Here is an 18,022-nt window from a genome sequence, read left to right as displayed (position 1 = left end):
CGTTGTGACCCAAATAGTTGTGAACAATCTTATGTACAATTCTCCTGAGAAAAGCCTTTGGAGAAGCAGGGGGTACCACTGAAATAACATTCATCAGAACCAGGCAAGCAGGAAAGGCCCAGTGGGCAGGAGACTTCAGGGACTGGTCATTCCATATGGGAAGAAGGGACAGCATAAAGAGGGGAAAAAAGGAAGAATATCTGGGTCCCAAGCTGAACTGGTATGTAAAGAAGGAGAAAAACTACCTCACATCTTCAGATCATTTGCATATATTTAGTTTAATTAGAGTCAAACACTAGATGAAAGCAGCCTTATTAGACCAGGCCATTCTGAACTAAGGCCTCAAGTAGAAAGAAAAGGAAAATAAATGAACGAAAATAACTCACCAAATGAAGAGAATTTGCCTTACATTCTAATGGGATTTCAGATACTGTATGTATTTGTGAAAATCCACGTTCACCTTTACATATGTATCCCTACATCGAGTATGAAAGGATTTATTTTAACATAAAATTTCTACAATAATGGAAATAACCAAACAGACAGTTTTTGGAGATCATCTGAATGAGTTTGTCAGAATGAATAAGCTGTTTCAGAAGAAAATTGACTTTTTAACTGTATAAAGTGACAGAACCAAATTGTTTCTCAATACCTGGCTCAGGTACTGGCAGGAGTATAGCTGCCCAACTGCAGTATGCTCCCAGACTAATATAGGTGTTTCTCATTGGGGTTAATTAATTTGGATTATATGTCATGGGACATAACATTACATCCCACTGCCAGGGCTCAAGAGAGATTGCCAGAGATGGAACAAGTATGTTTAAATAGTTCTGCAGCGCAATGAAAATGTATGAACGACTGCTCACCCTCAACCATTCAATCGTCAAAGCTGTTTCACTAGGCAAAGAGAACAAGCCAGCGGGATTGCAGACTGAGAACAGTAAAACCCAGAGGTGGTGCAAGAGTCAATCTGTTAATGAATATGAGTTGCAGTCAGGTTCTGTCTGTGGCTGACCTCTTGGGAAAACTTGATAGCTTTTGGTTAGTTTTCTCTCTGCCTGTAGACTGTTGCATGTGCCAGAGGAGGAGGATGCTGTCGTCCTGCACAGTAACAGTCAGCTGAAGCTGTGAACTGCAATCTATTAAATATGAAAATAACGTCTAAGCATCTTTATGCTGTAAGGATGGGATCCCACTCCCATGGACCAGATAAACCCTGAGCAGCAGTTCCCACATCACTTTCTGATGGTAAGAAACCATCAGACCCCCCCATTTTGACCCCCTCATTGCACATCCGTAATGCAACTCCTTTGGGTCTACAAACTCTGCTAAGCCTGGGAACTGCAAGTCAAGAAATAACTTTTGCCGTATCTTTTGTTTGGGAGAAACTACCCTCATGGATAAGCTATCAAAACACAGAAGTCAATAAACCTTAAGTTCTGAAGCCCCATCTCCTTGCTTGTCTTTTGAAATAGACTCCCACTAAAAGCCAACACATATTCCAGATGGAAAGGCCCTGACACTGGTGAATTCTGACCAGCCTTTGGTCCAGCCTCATCTCTAAAGTGACAGCATAGTTCTGCTTTACTTCCTGGAATTTTATGTCCTTCTTCCTTAAACCACTGACAACTGTGAAGCCTTCCCACAGCCACTCAAGAGACTGAGTGAAAAAGTGGCTAATCACATGAGGAGGCCTAGCTGGAGTTAATCTGATGCACAAGGTCATCTTGTTCTTGATCATTATTAGGCAGGGACCCTTGGAGTCAAATTCAAATTGAAATTAAAACAGAGTAGAAAAAGGGCTATAAATAAATCAACAGCTAACAAGTATCTCATTGAAGCATATTAAAGGGCTTTGTATATTTAATCTGCACACAGCGCGCTGTGTCTGGTGGTGATTGATGCTTTTTCATCTTTTTTTGCAGCTTTTATGAGAGCTGATGGTAATCTCCTGAGAAACAATATGATTTGTAATAAAAAGATTACCTGTATTAAATAAAAATAATATATACATAGGAAATGCTGTTAGCGCGACAAATCTGGTTAAAGATATTACCACCACGAAAAAATGTGATTTTTTCCCTGGCTGTCTAATTCATTTTAGGGAAAAGTAATATCTTTAAAACTTAAGCCTGTATTATTTATAAAGGAAGCAATAACTGATTTTCCCATTTCCTATATTAATAAATTTATTTGCATATATTTATATCAGAATTAATGAGTTTTCTCTCTCTATGAATGCAAAAAACTGCACTGAAAGGGAAAAAGAGAATCAAGAATTGCTTTATGCCTTTAGAGTTGACAAACTCATGGCTTTTCTATAGCTAGATACAGTAAGTCTGTTTTCTTTCCTTTCAGTAGAGGCCTTACGCTGCCATCAGGAATACCAGAAAAACGTGCTTTTTAAAACTACAGTTCAGCAGGGTATATACAAAACAACTAGTCAAAGTGATCTCTAGAGAGAAGATAAAACTTCCCATGTTTATAAAACTAAGCATCACTGATCTTTGGTGGCACTTTAAACCCAAAGACCTCGGAGTCTTGAGCCAGGCTTGATGAGGCTCTGAGCAATCTGATCTAGTTAAAGATATCCCTGCTTACTGCAGGGGGGTTGGACTAGATGACTTTTAAAGGTCCCTTCCAACCCAACACATTCTATGATTCTATGAAAGTGTTTCTATGAGGTGCTTACAAAGGTGCAAAGACTTACCATGTGCCCAAAGATACTGAGAAGTAATTACCTGCAGAGAGTGGTTAAATGACTGCTCAAGAGTTAGTGACACAATGAAGATTAAGAACCCGATTCTCTATAGGTACCTTTGAGAAGTAAATACCAGGAAAGAAGATCAGCCTGCTAGCAGTGGGATAAGAATTCAAAGGGATAAAATCTGACTTGACTCAAAAGCAAGTGCCACCAATTACTGAGGGAGTGGGGTCCTAGAATGACTTTCCAATGAAGACACTAAACACAGAAATGTTTGCTGCTTTTTTGTTGTGCTGAGACCAATTTCTGACAGGAATTTTAGGAGGTACATGACTAAGGTGAAGTGGAAGGTACCATACGACACCTGTCTGATGAGCCAGCTTTTAATCCATTCCAGCACAATATGCAAAGCACATACACACTGTTCTCCAGAGTCAGATCTCAATACACTTAAAAAAAGAAGTGAAATAATAAGGTTTTGTATGCTGCTGTACCCTTCCCTTACTAGAGGCAATGCTTTTTCACTGCCTTCCGTGGTCAAGTGCATATCAATTGTTTGACTTGAGAAACAGAATGGTACGCCAACATGAACTTTTCACAAGGTGTGCACCCAAGTTGTTGCATCTCCTTGTCATATGCATTGAGACTGGAAGTTTGCATAGCTTTTCCATTTTTTAAGATGCTGAGAAGCTTTCACAGCCCCCAACTCAGCACCCTTCCAAGGTCTTGGGTTTAGGAATACTCCTTTTCCAATCTGGTCTTGACTTGATCATACAGTTCTCAGGTCTGCTGTTTGCCTGACTGCATCTCACAGTTAGCAATTGCTACGCCACTATAGGACCAGTCACCTGAAGGAAATGACAGCAATGAGCTCAACTCAACATGCTGCAACATAAGAATGAGAATAGAAGAAGTTCAACAGTTTCAGTGGATCTACATCCAGACAAAATTTTGAGTTCTTCAGATCTCAGCAGCCTTTGAAGATAACTGTCCCCACAAAAACGCTGGTTACCCGCTAATCACACATAAACACAGTAGCTAAGCAGCTATTCAGACTGGGAACTTCTTATGTATGAGAAGTGTGTCAGTGAGATACAGCAGCCTTTGATGTTTACAACAAGAAATAACGGCTCCACAGTCATTCATGACTGCAGCTAACATATGGCTCACAGAGTGTGATGGTAACCATTGCCTCAGGTGGTTCACTAACCCATCAGCTACTGCTGGTAACAGCCAATATCATAGGGCTTATTACTTAATTAGCACAGCGCTTTATTTGTATTAGTTCATTAAAAAAAAAATGGAAAAAGAAAAAAAAAAAAAGACCAGCACAACAGCAAAGAACTTGGAAAGCTGCAGGATGCATGGCCAGCCCTCACCGTACGTACAACAGTCTGAGTGTGAAATATTCTGGCCTAGCTGTCTCCCTTACATTGCTTCATAAGGACAGGCAGATTTCAGCAAGACATTCCTTAAAAAATACACTTTTGAGGACCTGTCCTCCTGGTAGACCCTACTATAACACAACTCATATTACAGAGATAAGGGTAAAAACTGTCTGCTACGGCCCAAGTGTCTGTGCGTGTGTGTCACCAATGGCCTGCGCTGAGGAGGGCTGTCAGAAAATTTGGTGCCCCTGTATGCTGACCAGTTGGAAAAAGTAAGCACAAAATTCAGTTTCCATGACATTCAATTCCATGGTGAGTGCTTTTGGCACCATAAAACAGTGCCAAGTTCGGAACAAGCTAAAACAGTATATACCTTCTAGAGCACTAGATGTAGTCTCACCCGACTTCTCCTTCAGGGAGCTGGTCCCATGACCCTATCATTGCCAACCCATCAGAACCTGTGTGTCCTCATCTGGCCCAGGAATGCTCTTTATGCAACCACAGCCAGCTCCAAGTGCATGCCTGTAGTCACTTGCCTGTATGGGCACTTGGGCTCAGAATACCTACCATGAAAGTCTCATCTGCCCTGAAGTCAGAAGCTTATGTTCAGACAGGTAGTAAAACATTGTCTAGGTGTTTACATGCCTCAGCTCTCACAAAATGCATCACAGGTCCAAAACTAAATAATCCTTCTCCCTCAGAAAAACAACCCACAAATTCATCAGGCATCAATCATGCTCCCATTAAGATGTTTTCACTGAATTCAACAGACATAAAATAGAGACTTCAGTAAGCCCAGAGTCCACACAGAGTATACAGAAAATACCAAAAGAATTAATCCTCCTTCATTACACAGCCACTATAATGTGCTACATGGTTCAAGACAAGGTGTAGGAGGGGAACTACCTTGTCCCCTTACCTGCAGAGAACAGAAGGTCTGGGTAAATGGCTCCATTCGGACCAGGTAAGACGCCACTATAATTGCTGATGAATAGTGAGTACAGTAATGGCACTGGGCTGACAGGTCTCCTGGAAATTGGACACAATCAGATTTCAGTGCAAAATATCACTATTTCAAACCCATAGCATCCAGTTACCACAGCACAACTAAATAGGGAGCAGGTCTTTAAAGCAGATGTGTTCAAGGATCTTTGAGCAAAAGTACACCTTGCATATTTGCATTAAATGTGCACAGTGACTACCAACTCTTTGTCTTCTTTTCTTGCCTTCCACATTTCATTTTCTAAAGAATAAGGCCTTTAACTTTCCAGACCATCCCCTTCTCCATTAGTACAAAAAAGGTCTTGATCTCCAGAGGTCAACAGCCTCAACGTCTTGTTTCCTTTTCTTACAGTAGCTGTTAGCTAAGCTGCGTGCAGCAGTCTCCTACTAATGTGTGCAGCTTAGCTAACAGAGCAGTCTTTTCTAGGGAACATTTTTTTTCTCTAGCATCTCTTCCTGCCCAACAGAAGACAACAGAAAGCAGCAGTACAAGACACATAAGGCAGCACTTGCAGGACTCATTTCTCTTTGAATCCTCAACCAGTTTGTATCCAGAAGTGAGAGGATCTTCTTGGCATGGTGGTTCCCATAGCTCAGCTCTGGAAAGTTTTTGGGTGACCTTTTCCAAGGGATTCACCAGCATCCGCAAAGGCCTGAGGGGACTCAAGCCTCTGCTGCCTGTTACTCTCCTAAAGACTCACCTTCACTCTTCTCCACCTCATTGTAGCGCTGAATGAACTTGCGTTTCCTCTCCACAGTTTGTGCTCCCATGGGTTTTGACAGGTCCCGAAATGTATGGGGATTCGAAAGGTTTAGAGTCTGAAAAGCAAAACCAGCAAAGAGGTGGATTTTTAGATCCCTGAGTCACGTGACACTGATGACAGCTCAGTAACACTGGGTAGCAGCAAGGCTGTGTTGGAAGTTTGACCTATACAAGAAGGCCACAGACTCAGTACCAAAACTCCCATCTCCAAAACTGGAATGGGACTTGGAAAGAGAGGGGCAGCATGTGCCACTGAAAGGACAGCTTGTAAAAAGAGCTTCACAAATAAAGGACCTGTCAGGTTGCAAATTGCTTTCAAGGCTTTTCTGTCCAAATCTCCTTGTCAAGGGCCACAGAAGCCTACCTCAAATTTTGAACCCTTGGTCTAGACCCCTCTGTTTCAATGGCATCATACAACATACCTTAGTATGGGTGCTATCATAGAAAGTACTGCAGCAAGCACTGACCTCGGAGTGATAGTCAGCGAGGACCCATGGAAACACAGGATACTGCATGTGATCGTTGTAGCTGCGACCAGCCAATGTGTTCAGGTACATGAGGTAATCAAAGTTGCTGATCTCCCTCTTCTATCAGGAAAAGGAAACAAGCATTAAAATTTCCCAACTCCACCCCTGAAAACCATGCCTCAAAGGTACCCTCAGAGCCCTGTAGTTCCTAGGTCCACCAGGACAGGAATTATAAATAATGTAATCAATCACCCACTGCCACTCAGGTCAGCACAATCTCTCTTATACAACAATCCATTCAACAGAATCTGAGTCTTCATTCTGGCTCTTCTTCAGACAGGCCATTTGTATTTGTCTATAATCACCCAGTGCTTTTATGCTGTATTTGCGTAACAGAGCACTTTTTCCCCAATTTAAAAATGAGCCAAATGCATGCAATGTGTATATTGGAAAATCCTGGACAACTGCCTCTACAGAAAAGGCTGCACAAAGTGCTAGATATAAACAAGAAGGTATAGATTTCTTCAATGTGCCTTGGGTCACCAAGATCAGGGGTACAGGAAAGTAAATGCATCTCTCAGCTCTGCAAAACATCTTGGAAAATGAGAGGTATGCTGATTTAGTTGTGCAGATCATCTGTGAACTGCCATTCAACTAGGTGTCCCTCTCTTGTCTCAGTTTAAAAACGTGCATAAAATCACACTTAATCTGCCAGACAGTAGCACCATATGTTTCACAGCAGAAGCAAAACTTCTGCAATAACCAGATGTAAATACTCTGCTCCTCTTGCAAATAAACTCACCTCCAGCAGTGAGATAACAGCTTAGGCCTCGAAGTACATACGTACATATGCACATATCTGTGTGCAGACACAGGGGCAGGTGCTGATATTCTTTACTTAACCATATGCAGCCAAGATTTATCTTACCTGCCACTTCTGGAGCATTGTCTTCTCCCCTCCTGAGTGTTTCCTGCGGGGAATAAACATTTGATTGAAACAGCCTGCTTCATAACAAGAGAAATTCTGTACGTTAACATCTGTGCTCCCTTTGTCCCCTGCACTTGTCCCACAGAAATGAGAGAACACCAGGACTAGAATAATGTTGAGATTTCATCATTGATCAAATAATTCCAAAATCAGAGTGTCACCGGTTAAGTTAGTGCTGCACAATACAAATTTCATTGCTGCTTTTATTAGGAGGGAAGGCTCTGTCTGATGAACAGGGATGGCCTAGCTTCAGGTGGCTGATGAATTTATCACTGTCAGTTACTCTCCCTGTGACATGCTGACTTTCCCTAAGCTACTCACCAGTTTGCTCCTGAATGAAGTGCCATTTAAAGTATGATATCTAATTAAGAAAACAGAAGGAAGTTGGGTGGTGCTAAGGATGGATTCTGTTTGCTTTAAGACATAGCTGCAAACTGCAGTGCTGATGCCACATGGTAAACTGCAAGAATTCAGAAGCTGACTCACAGGCAAAGATGATGCCCCTGAAGCAGAGGCAGATGGACAGCTGGGGACAGCAACCTCCTCAGGTGTTCTGAGGTAAGCCACACTGCTAATCAGTCTGTGCTCCTGGTCTCATCCCATTGTAGAGCTAGAGCGCTAGTGACAGGTACCATTAAGGCTGTCTCTTTCTATTCTGAAGCCTTATTCTCAAAGGCTTATGCTTTTCTGAAGCATTCTGAAAATACTAGCTTGAAAACAGAGGTGTCTCAGTCTCCAAATCACAGATGTTTCTTTTTGCATAAAGAACTTTGAAACTAATGTAGTCCTTTAAAAAAGCGTTATAAAAATGGCAAACCATTTTTAAGTAATAGATTAAATATAGGTTTTCTACTTTCTTTGTTTGCAAAATGAAACTTTTAAATGAAATTTTAAACAAATAACCAACCAGATGAAGGCAGATTCTAAATAGGGGAATGCATCTGAAAATGTTAAAGGGTCAAAGGTTCTGAGCAAATAAAAGTAACATTTCAACTGCACTGAGCTAGAAGGTCTGTCACTGTCTGAAGGCCATGGACTTGTTCTTGTCAATTCCTAGAAACTGAAATGAGACAAGTGACAGCTTCTGGATTAAAGAAACTTTTGATCTGCCAAAGTAAACAAGGTTACTGACACGATACCATACTGGTGGTAGGAGATGCTTTTCCCTGTGAGTGTACAACTTTAAACTAATCCTAAAGTGCCAGCTCAGAGACAGGATTACTGACTTCCTGAAGTGTAAGGAAATCAGTTCAGCCATAGATTGTAAAACTGCTACAGGAATAACTAGTTGCTATTTTGCACTCTTGTGCTCTGTATTGGAAGACGCTAGAAAGCCACAAATACCAGAATGGTCTATGATCATTGCAGTTCTATTAAATTTGCACTGGTAAATTCTCGTAAAATATCTCTCATGATTATGAATTATTAGATATAAGGAAGAAATTCTTTACTGTCAGGGTGGTGAGGCACTGGAACAGGCTGCCCAGAGAAGTTGTGGATGCCCCATCCCTAGAAGTGTTCAAGGCCAGGCTGGATGGGGCTTTGAGCAGCCTGGTCTAGTGGGAGGTGTCCCTGCCCATGGCAGGGGGGTTGGAATTAGATGATCTTTAAGGCCCCTTCCAACACAAAGTCATTCTATGATTCTATGGTTACTTTACTGCCTATTCACTCCTGAACCAGTTAATAGTATACATAAAGGAAAAACACTACGGTTTACTCAACACAGTATTATATTCCTTGCTTAGGCACTCTCTTCAGAGAAAAGTGTGTATCTGAGGGAAGAGTTTTAAATAACCTAAGTAATAACCTATTCCATGAACAAACACGAAACCCCGGACTAATTCTAGCTTATGGTCTACAACTCCTACACTTTGTTTAGTTCTCCTGCTAAGCATACTAAACCTAACAATGACAGGCTATATTTATAGAAATCAGTCAAAACAAAAAAGGTGTAGTTTATATCTGATATGGGAAAATAGGATCTTCACTCTTTGTCCAAAAAAAATGAATAGGTTATATGATGGTCTAATTTGTAAATCAGAAGTCCATTGACTAGAATATAGTTATGGTGGTTTTGCATGCCCAGTCTGAGCCACACATAGCTCAAGAACGTAGGAATTTTAAAGTAGAAAATATATCATGAGTGCTTACCCGTTACAATTCAGCCCTCTCACACTATATGTAGATTTCACAGAGCTTTGCCCCACTGGCCTTTGAAAGGTCTCCAACAGACATTTGGAACTCAGAGAGAGTATCTCAAAAGGATGGAACAGGATCAGAATTCCTGGCATTATCTGAAGTATGGTTGGATTAGGGAGTTTGCCACAGAGGGATCAGGTTAGGTTCTTCCCTTTCCAGAGGGGCAAGCTCACTAAGACTGCCCGGGTTTATTTTGGATTTATGGCTGAGTTAGAAAGCAGGGGGTTATGTAATGTACAAACCTGCTCAATCCATCAGCCCTCCCACATTTTAAAGTGAGATTATTATGTAATACTATACACTGGACCAAACTGAGCCAGTCTGTGCGTATGTTATGCAAATACACATATGTTGACTTGTGGGTGCCATGACCCTCTAGTGGAACTCTTGCTCTGCTTGTCACAAGCCCAAAACAGCTAATAAAGACTCTACAAGGGTCAAAACAATCCTCTCTCTGGCTGAAGCTGGTTGGAAGCTGCTACATAATTCAAAGAGGTTGATGAGTTCACCGCGTCATGAAAATACGCAAGGCTAAATGTAATCACTCCCTTGTAAGAGCCGTCCTTCTGGGTCTCAGGGGACCAGGCAGCATGCTCCGTCCAAGACCCCAGAGATCTGGAATTCTGCATTCTCCCTTGTCAACTCGTAGAGGCTTAGAACACGAATCGCATTACAGGCAGCTCAAGCCTATTCCTCCCCTCTGCTTGGTAATCAATCAGCATTCCTCCAGACAACACCTCTCTAGCCAGCACAGCAAAAGCTCAAAGTAGATCAACCACAGCTATCCAACCACAGTAAGTGCATTTAAAAATAAATAAATAATCAAGGGCTTGCTTGAAAAAGAAAGAAGTGTTTTATAAATGTAATTAACTAAACTTCAAGAGAGAGTGAAGTTATGTAAAGTCAAGAGAAGTACCTACATATTCGTCTACATCTAAATCTATAAGGTATTTGTAGGGCGCTAGCCATGGCAGAATCTAAGCATGATGTGTACTAATGATGATCTGCTTTTGGCTACGCTATACATAAGTGATTTATTAGTCCCTCTTCCATTAACATCAGACTATGATCTCACTCTTGTGATAGCCAGTGCTTTCCATTTGCTAGAGACAGGTGGACCTCAACCCATTTGGAGATTCATTGCATATGAGAGAATCTCAAAGAATAAGATTTTGCCCCCACTGAAATTAGTACTAAAATTCCAATAAAGTTAATTGGGTTCTTAGACTTCACAAAGCTGCTTTCATTTTCTTTTTGTCTTCCATCCTCCAGACTTCATAAGTTTGCAAATCAGTGTTAAGGCTCTCCTAAAACCATGTTTCTTAAAAAAATCTTTGTAATTACCAGAAATATTGTGAGGAAAATCCTCTTCCTGGTAAGCCACAACCTAGGTCAAAGTCCTACTGTTAAAAGAGGAAAGAAGAGGGGAAAAAGGGATGTGTCACAGCACACAAAAAGATGTTTCACAGCTTTTCCTGTGAAACCATCAAGTCTCTCTCAAACGTCAAAAAAGTGTTAAGTTAGATTACTTTAGAATAAAGCTATAGTGTCCTCCTTGTTTGATTGTTCCAGTCCACCTTCTGGGTATTCTTGCTCTTTTCTCAAAGAATACAGGTATAATACAAAATTTATAAATAAGTATAATATTAAAGTAGGGTTCCTTGAAATAGGATGTCTTGAAGGGGCTACAGAGGGAGAAAGGAATCTCCCTCTTTTATGGAACACTGTTTGCACTGTGTGTATTCACCAAAGGGATAACGTTTCCACTGCAGGCACACTTCAGGTCACAGAAGAAAAACATCATGTAAATTCAATTAATTTGTTGAGGTGAGCAGAATGTAATCTCCAACCCTGGAATCAGGCAAGCACATCAACACTATCAGCTTCTTTATGCCAATAATATCCCAGATCCATTATCAGCAAGAAAGGGACCTCAATGTTGCATCCCCTGTGAACAATACCTACCAGAAAATACACAGCTATTTCTCTTTCATAGTTCTTTTTTTTCCAGATACTATTTTGAAATTATTGCAACCAGTTACTAAAAGCTTGAGCTTGGTAGCCCCAGACATAGAGACAAATTCCAATAAATTCACATCTTACAAAATGGAAATTGTTGTACCAACTGTTTTGAAGGGTCACAGATAGATTAACATGAACTGCAGCTCATATCTATCCTCTCTGCTGCACTGTTGAACGAGCCTTCCCTCCTGTGTCCATGTCTATGCGATACCGAATGTGCTAAGGATGGTATCACAAATGTTGTGAGTGCATGCAGGAGATACATACAAGTATCTCACACAGTGTTACAGCCAAGTAAAATGAAATAGCCACATGACTAAAATGGACAGTTAGGACAACGTTAGAAGCTGACGAACAGCTTCTAACCAGGTCCAGATGCCTTTTCTTTCTGCATAATTTGAAATCTAACATTTCAGGCACTGCATGCCGTTCAGTTCTTTTCCCTCCAGCTTGAACATGCATGCTGGAATCAAACATTATGCTAATGATCTCCAAGGACATAGCATTGCTGTTGCTTAGGAACAGAAGTTTCACAGGCTCTGGAAGGAGAACTGAATAGACCCTGGAGCTGGGGAACTCCTTTTTGCCACTCCTCCTCCTCCCTGCACACTCACATACACAAGTTTCTTGAAGGGCTGCCACTTTCTGTCAAGGAAGTATGATTCAGCATTTGCAGGACTGTGCAAAGGAAATTGTCCTGTGCTCCCCACTCACAGGTTTATTTACAGACTGAAAGACCAATTCGTTACTCAAAGAAGAGTAGACAGAAGACGACTGCGCAGTAACAGACCATGAAGTTTCATCCCGTACTACTGAAAAAAACAAGAAACTTGCGACATCTGTACCTCGCCTTCTAAGTCTTCCTAGCTGCTAGCTGGTAAGATTCTATGCAGGGGGGCAGTCTGGCAGAATTGTTAAATGAAACAGTATTTTTGTTTATTCTTGGTGGGCCTTGGTTTTATAAGTGACCTTGTTTTGAAGTGATCTAGAAGAATAAGAAAATTAAGGAAGGAAACCTCTCTCTATCTATTTGCTCATGGCAGGATTTAGTCCAAGCCTTCCTGTTAGCAAGGGACTGCATTTAAGATGGTCAGTGAATTAATCTCTGTTCCACAACAGGTTTTATCCAACAACAAAGAAATGGTAACAGGCTTGTAAGCAGGGAAATAAAAACATACCCTAGCTGGAACTGCTTGGCTTCATGTAAAATCATTTCACTGCATGAATGCTGGTTTTAAGCTTTATATAAAAGTATTTCCACAGAGCTACTCCATGGGTGAATTAGAATGTGTCACCTCACTGCTTTCCTGCCCCAAGAAAGCTGTAGGGCATGCATAGCTCTGCTGGGCTTCGCAAGCCTGCTCTGCAATACACAGATTTCCAGGAGGAAAGATAGAGGTAACTTTTCTCACAGACTAGTTCAAGATGGGATCAAGATGGTTCTGTACAGCTTTGGGTACAGTGAAGTAGGAAGCAGCAACCTATGGGAGGAAAGGAACAGGCGGAACCACAGAGGAGGAGGTCCTGAAACACCCAGTGTCACAGGCAGAAGGCCTGTTCTGCTCCTGCCAGCCCTATGTTGAGAAAGGAAGAAGAAAGGTTCAGGTAGAAGAGACTGCATCATCAGGGTCCAAATCTGTATTCTTCTAGAATCAGATCTCCTTCTTCGGACAGGCTTAAACTACAATGGGTCATGACTGGACCCTGTGCAAGTGCTAAAGTGCTCCAATCCTTTCTTGCCTCAGAGAGACATTGACAGTCCTAGTCCTCATGTGCAAGGTCTGTTCCCTCACTACAGCTCCCAGCAACACAGAGGACCACAGACAGCACAATGCCCTTGACACACATTTCCTATTAACTTCTGTATCAGGTCAGCCTCAAAGCTCTGGGCCTCTGAAACACTCCTAAAGCTCTGAGGTTAGCCCAGGGCTTTCAAAAGACCAATCCAGACCAAAAATTTTACCAAGTGTGGATAAAAGGGGAAAGAGTTTTCTAGTCACAGTGCTCTTTAGTGAGACCTTATCACATAGAAATGCAGCACCCTGCCCTTGGACAACAACTCGCTAGCAACTCAGAGAGTGAACGCGGCAGTGGGGTGCGGGTTCAAGAGAAAATGAGTAAAGAGAGTTCCCTCTCATCATCATTTTTTCTTAGGTAATAGGGCAACACAAGTACCTCTCCCTCTGCTATCCCAGGAGATACACTGTGAGCATGAGATCAAACAGGCATAATTAACATTTACAGCAAGGAAGGCTCCTGCAATTCCTGAATTTTTAATATCAGTGGCTACGGAACTGGAGCCCTCTTATGCAGAGCTGAAGAAAATGAGACGTGGCTAAGTAAGCTCCATTATCTCCAGCTACAGCCCTGTGAAACACTGATAATTAGTTTACAAGCATGCAGAGACAAGAGAGTTATTCATCCCCTTCAAGCTGTCTACTGCGCTGTGGTGTTTCTGCAGAACTCAAACACTAATCCCTATCTTTGGGACTGAAAATCACGTTTTTGTAAGTTTGAAACATAGCTTCCACTTTTAACCCAAAGGAAATAGCACTTGGAGAGTGTGAGCACTCCCTAGGGACTCATGTTTTCCTGATCAGAGCATCTTAGAGGTCCACAGTAGTATTAAAAAAAAAAAAATCTCACTAAAGGAGGTGGTTAAATCTCCTTGAAGCCTGGGCATCACACAGAGAGATCTGCCTTGAGGAAAATTACACTGATGTGTCTGTTTGGACTCCTTAAAAATTTCAAAGGTCCAGGTTCAAACTTTGTTACAGGTTGGCAAGGTTTATTGACAGAAAAGCACCCAAAGCCAAAAGGTCAAACCACTGTTATTCCTGACAAGCCTCCAGCACTCAACCGTCTACACCAGGCTCCCTCTAGTGCTCCCAGGCAGGCACAGCACAGAGGGACACCAGCACTGGGAACCAGCATTAACAGCCAGACTCAGCACAGGCTGAATTTTTGTCCAGGTGGTATTTTTAAGAAAGGAAACTGTTTGGGATCAATGTTTCCCCCTCGGAATTTAAATGAAAAGTAACAGGAAAAAAACTACTAGAAACTGAACAGAATTTTTTTCTTTCTCAGAGTTTTAAAGATGTTTTTAAAAGCACTTTAAAAGAAATTATCATTTTGAATTTAGAAAAAAAATATGTATTTTTCCTTGAGGCTTCCTTTCATTTTTTTAAAAGGCATACGTGGCTGAGAAACTTCAAAGTTCACTGGTCAACTCATCCAACACAAAATTCAAACAAAGAGAAAGTTGGATCCAAAAATCACCAGTTTCACATCAACTGCCGGAAGCAGTAAGTCTCTTTGCATCCTCCCAAAGCGTGAGGAAGCTGCCCTGCAGATCTTTTTATGAAGCATGGTAGTCACCCTCTGTGCACCAGTAAGGGACTTAGGATGTCCTGAATCAGCAGTAGGGCTCTGGCATTTCCCATGCAGCTGAACTTTATCTTCAGAGAACTGCCAACAAGAATATTGCATCAGATCCTTAAAATGAGTGAATTGTGATTAAAAAAAACCCCTATTGTTTTGATCTCCAGAACTTCCTACCTACTCCTGGGCAAATTATTTAAGCTAACATCAACAAAGGTGGAAAAAGTGCTTAATTTTCCACCGTAGAGTACTTTGCCTCAGTTATCAGTCTACATTATGGAAAGAATAGCATTGATATTGACCCTGGGACACCATAAGGTTAAATAGAGCAAACAGCGAGAGGCCTTCAGACATAACAGTAATAGGACCCTGTAAGTGCTGTGGGGGTGACATACACAGAGAGATTTAACTGTTTAAATATTTTTATACAAAATAACAAAGATTAAATTTTGGAACATACCCTCTGGGCAAGACTGACCCCACTGTGCTGCTTCCAGGATTTTCTGAAGCATCTGCCTCATTACAGAGCTCCCAGGAGGGTGGGTGGTAACTGGCAGAGATCCCCCTTGCTTTTGCATTATTTTTGGTTATGGCATGTAATTGAAAAGGAGCCTGAGCTTCCCCTTCATGTATTTGCACATGATTAATGAGTAGCCAAAAAGCCTGAAGGGTTTGTAATGAAGCCTTTGTAATAGTGAAACGTGTTGTAGACAAATCCATATTTTGTCCCAAACAATCATTCATCAAAGCTGCAATTTGACTCTTCACAATTAAATGCCAGAGCACCCAGACCATCCTGAGATTAGCCAGCTGTAACCCATGCTCCTCTCTGCGCTCTGGCTGAGAAGGACATTGTCATCCATTTCCAGGGAATCAGCCTATTTCCTTTGTCACTAGCCATAATTAGCACCTGTATTTGATGGCCTTCGATTAGTGAGAGAGAGATAGCCAAACCTGAGACTACAGTGGACTACCACTCATACAGGTCTCAACTCAAAGCACACAGCATATGCTGAGCATCAGTATGAGTCAAAAGTCTGACCAGAACACCTACACGCATTTTTTGAGGGCAGGGCATCTTCACAGTGGGAGTCCATCTATCCCACAGCATGGATGAAAAGACAAGATTAGAGTACCCAGAGTCTGTCCTTGAAAGTACAGAAGATACTCATCAAGGCCTGGTTTTGGTTTAACGTGTCATTAAGCAGCACTGACACAGACCCCCCGTTCCAGTCTGCCCTGCAGGTGATATGTGAACTGCAAGCAGTCCTGACAAATTTGGAAGCCCACTATGTTCCTGAAGTCCTGGTTAAAACAAGACCCTTAATCATTTGCTTTAAATATTTGATCTTTCAGTAGCATCCAGAGCCCAAATCTCAGGTTCGTTAAACAGGATGTTTAACCAACCTGTCAACAGATGCCAGGCCTGGAAAGAAGGCAACCTGTTAGTCTGGTAGAATAAGTACAATTTTGTGTAGCTTCTTTTAGTGCAATCCCTAAGGACTGCGTTGAGACCCATAATACATTTTGCTTAGGTCCTCAAATGGCTGATGGATAACAACACATTTCATTCAGTTTCATTACATGCTGAGCTCAAATTAGTATTTAGGGTTGAAAGACAGCAAATTTCTCCTACTTGCAATTTCACCCTGTGATGCAATATAGGTGTTACAATGCAATAAAATTATATTGTAAATTATTAGAATTTCACACACTCAAAATATTTTCAGGAAGAACATTCAGAGTTGCAGCTCCAGGGTTGAAAACTCCTGACCTTATAAAGAGACTTCTAAAGAGTCTGGTGGTCACACGTTAATATATAACTAAGCAATTATTTTGTTTTTAATTAGGGAGTTACAGCCACTGTTTTCAAAGGCTTTACACTGAAGTTCCCACACTTCATCGAGAGGCTGGTGTGTCTGTCTGTCTCTCAGTGGACAGATGGCCAAGGGGAAAGCAAAAGGTCCAAAAGGGAAGAAGATCACCTTGAAAATTGCCAAAAATTCCATCCGTATAACTCTTGATGGAGGACGCCGTCTTGACTTAAGCAAGATGGGTATCACCACCTTCCCCAAGTGCATTCTGAAACTGGATGACGTGGATGAACTTGATTTGAGCAGAAACATGTTAAAAAAGATTCCAAGCAGCATCCAGAAGTTCCAGAAACTGCGCTGGCTGGACCTGCATAGTAATCAGCTTGAGGAGCTGCCCGAGGCAATAGGTACACTTCAGAACCTTTTCTACCTGAATGTATGCAACAACAAGCTGACCACCAAAAATCTGCCAGAAGGGTTGAACCTTCTCAAGAACCTGCATATTCTCAACCTTGGTTTGAACTGTCTTGACAGTATTCCTACCAGTCTTGGGGCTCTAAGGGAACTTACCGAGATAGGTCTCTTTGACAATGCCTTAACCGCCATCCCAAACAGTGTGAAAAAGCTCCCCAAGCTCAAGAAGCTGAATGCAGAAAGAAACCCTTTCCCGGATTCAACAAAGCAAGTGGAGCATGCCGACTCCATCAAACGTGTAGAAATGCTCCACTTAGTACAAGAGAAAGACCTGTGCTCTTCTTGCCTGAAGATGTGTATGGATGAGAGGGACAAGCTGAACAAGTTAATGAACGTGACACCCAGCTGCTTAAAGAAGCCAAGTTTCCCTTTACTCCTTACACCCAATTCTACTGCAAAGGATAACCAAGAAGAATGGAGATTAAGAGACAATCTACCAAGGCATTCCACAGACCATGTCCCATGAAATCCAGCCCAAACTAATAAAAAGCTGACCTCCTTCCTCCTCCCTTTTCCTGCAGTTCTCTTCCTTTAAAGATCTATGCAGTTTTAGATGCAGCAGATCTGTGTGGTCTCTAAATCAAAATCCAACTAAAACAGATCTACATTTGGGAAAGGGTGCATTTGGGAAAGGAAGGACTATTCCCTAACATATGTGCCTGTTCCTACATGTTCTCCATGTTTGGGTTTTGAGGGTTTTTTTGGTCTTTTGTGTATGCATGTGTCCAGTGAAAGAATCTTAAAAAAGTTTTTCTGGTAACTCCACTCCCACTTCTGAGCCCCAAACATTACTCCTGTTCATTTTCAGAGAGTGAGACAC

The 18,022-nt window shown here is 41.7% G+C and overlaps 2 protein-coding genes across 7 annotated transcripts in view; one reads left to right on the top strand and one right to left on the bottom strand.

Annotated features, from left to right (window-relative positions):
- WDFY4 (WDFY family member 4) overlaps positions 1-18,022 on the bottom strand; it is a 155,905-nt gene that overhangs the window by 30,221 nt on the left and 107,662 nt on the right. For all 6 annotated transcript variants that reach the window (XR_008467017.1, XM_054205511.1, XM_054205513.1 and 3 more), the window contains 4 exons: positions 7,253-7,295; positions 6,325-6,444; positions 5,796-5,913; positions 5,012-5,121 (listed from right to left, as the gene is read on the bottom strand). Coding sequence is in view for 5 of the 6 variants with exons in the window: in XM_054205511.1 (XP_054061486.1) it covers positions 5,012-5,121; positions 5,796-5,913; positions 6,325-6,444; positions 7,253-7,295 (391 nt within the window). In the remaining variant the exon portion in view is untranslated. The remainder of the gene's footprint in view (positions 1-5,011; positions 5,122-5,795; positions 5,914-6,324; positions 6,445-7,252; positions 7,296-18,022) is intronic.
- LRRC18 (leucine rich repeat containing 18) lies at positions 14,785-17,668 on the top strand. The gene is made up of 2 exons (XM_054205252.1): positions 14,785-14,838; positions 16,765-17,668. Exon 2 carries the CDS (start codon positions 16,856-16,858, stop codon positions 17,666-17,668), a length of 813 nt encoding a protein of 270 aa, XP_054061227.1. The 5' UTR covers positions 14,785-14,838; positions 16,765-16,855.

Source organism: Rissa tridactyla, chromosome 6, assembly GCF_028500815.1.
Source record: "Rissa tridactyla isolate bRisTri1 chromosome 6, bRisTri1.patW.cur.20221130, whole genome shotgun sequence".
Lineage (NCBI taxonomy): Eukaryota > Metazoa > Chordata > Aves > Charadriiformes > Laridae > Rissa > Rissa tridactyla.
This window is presented reverse-complemented; position numbering and strand designations above follow the sequence as displayed.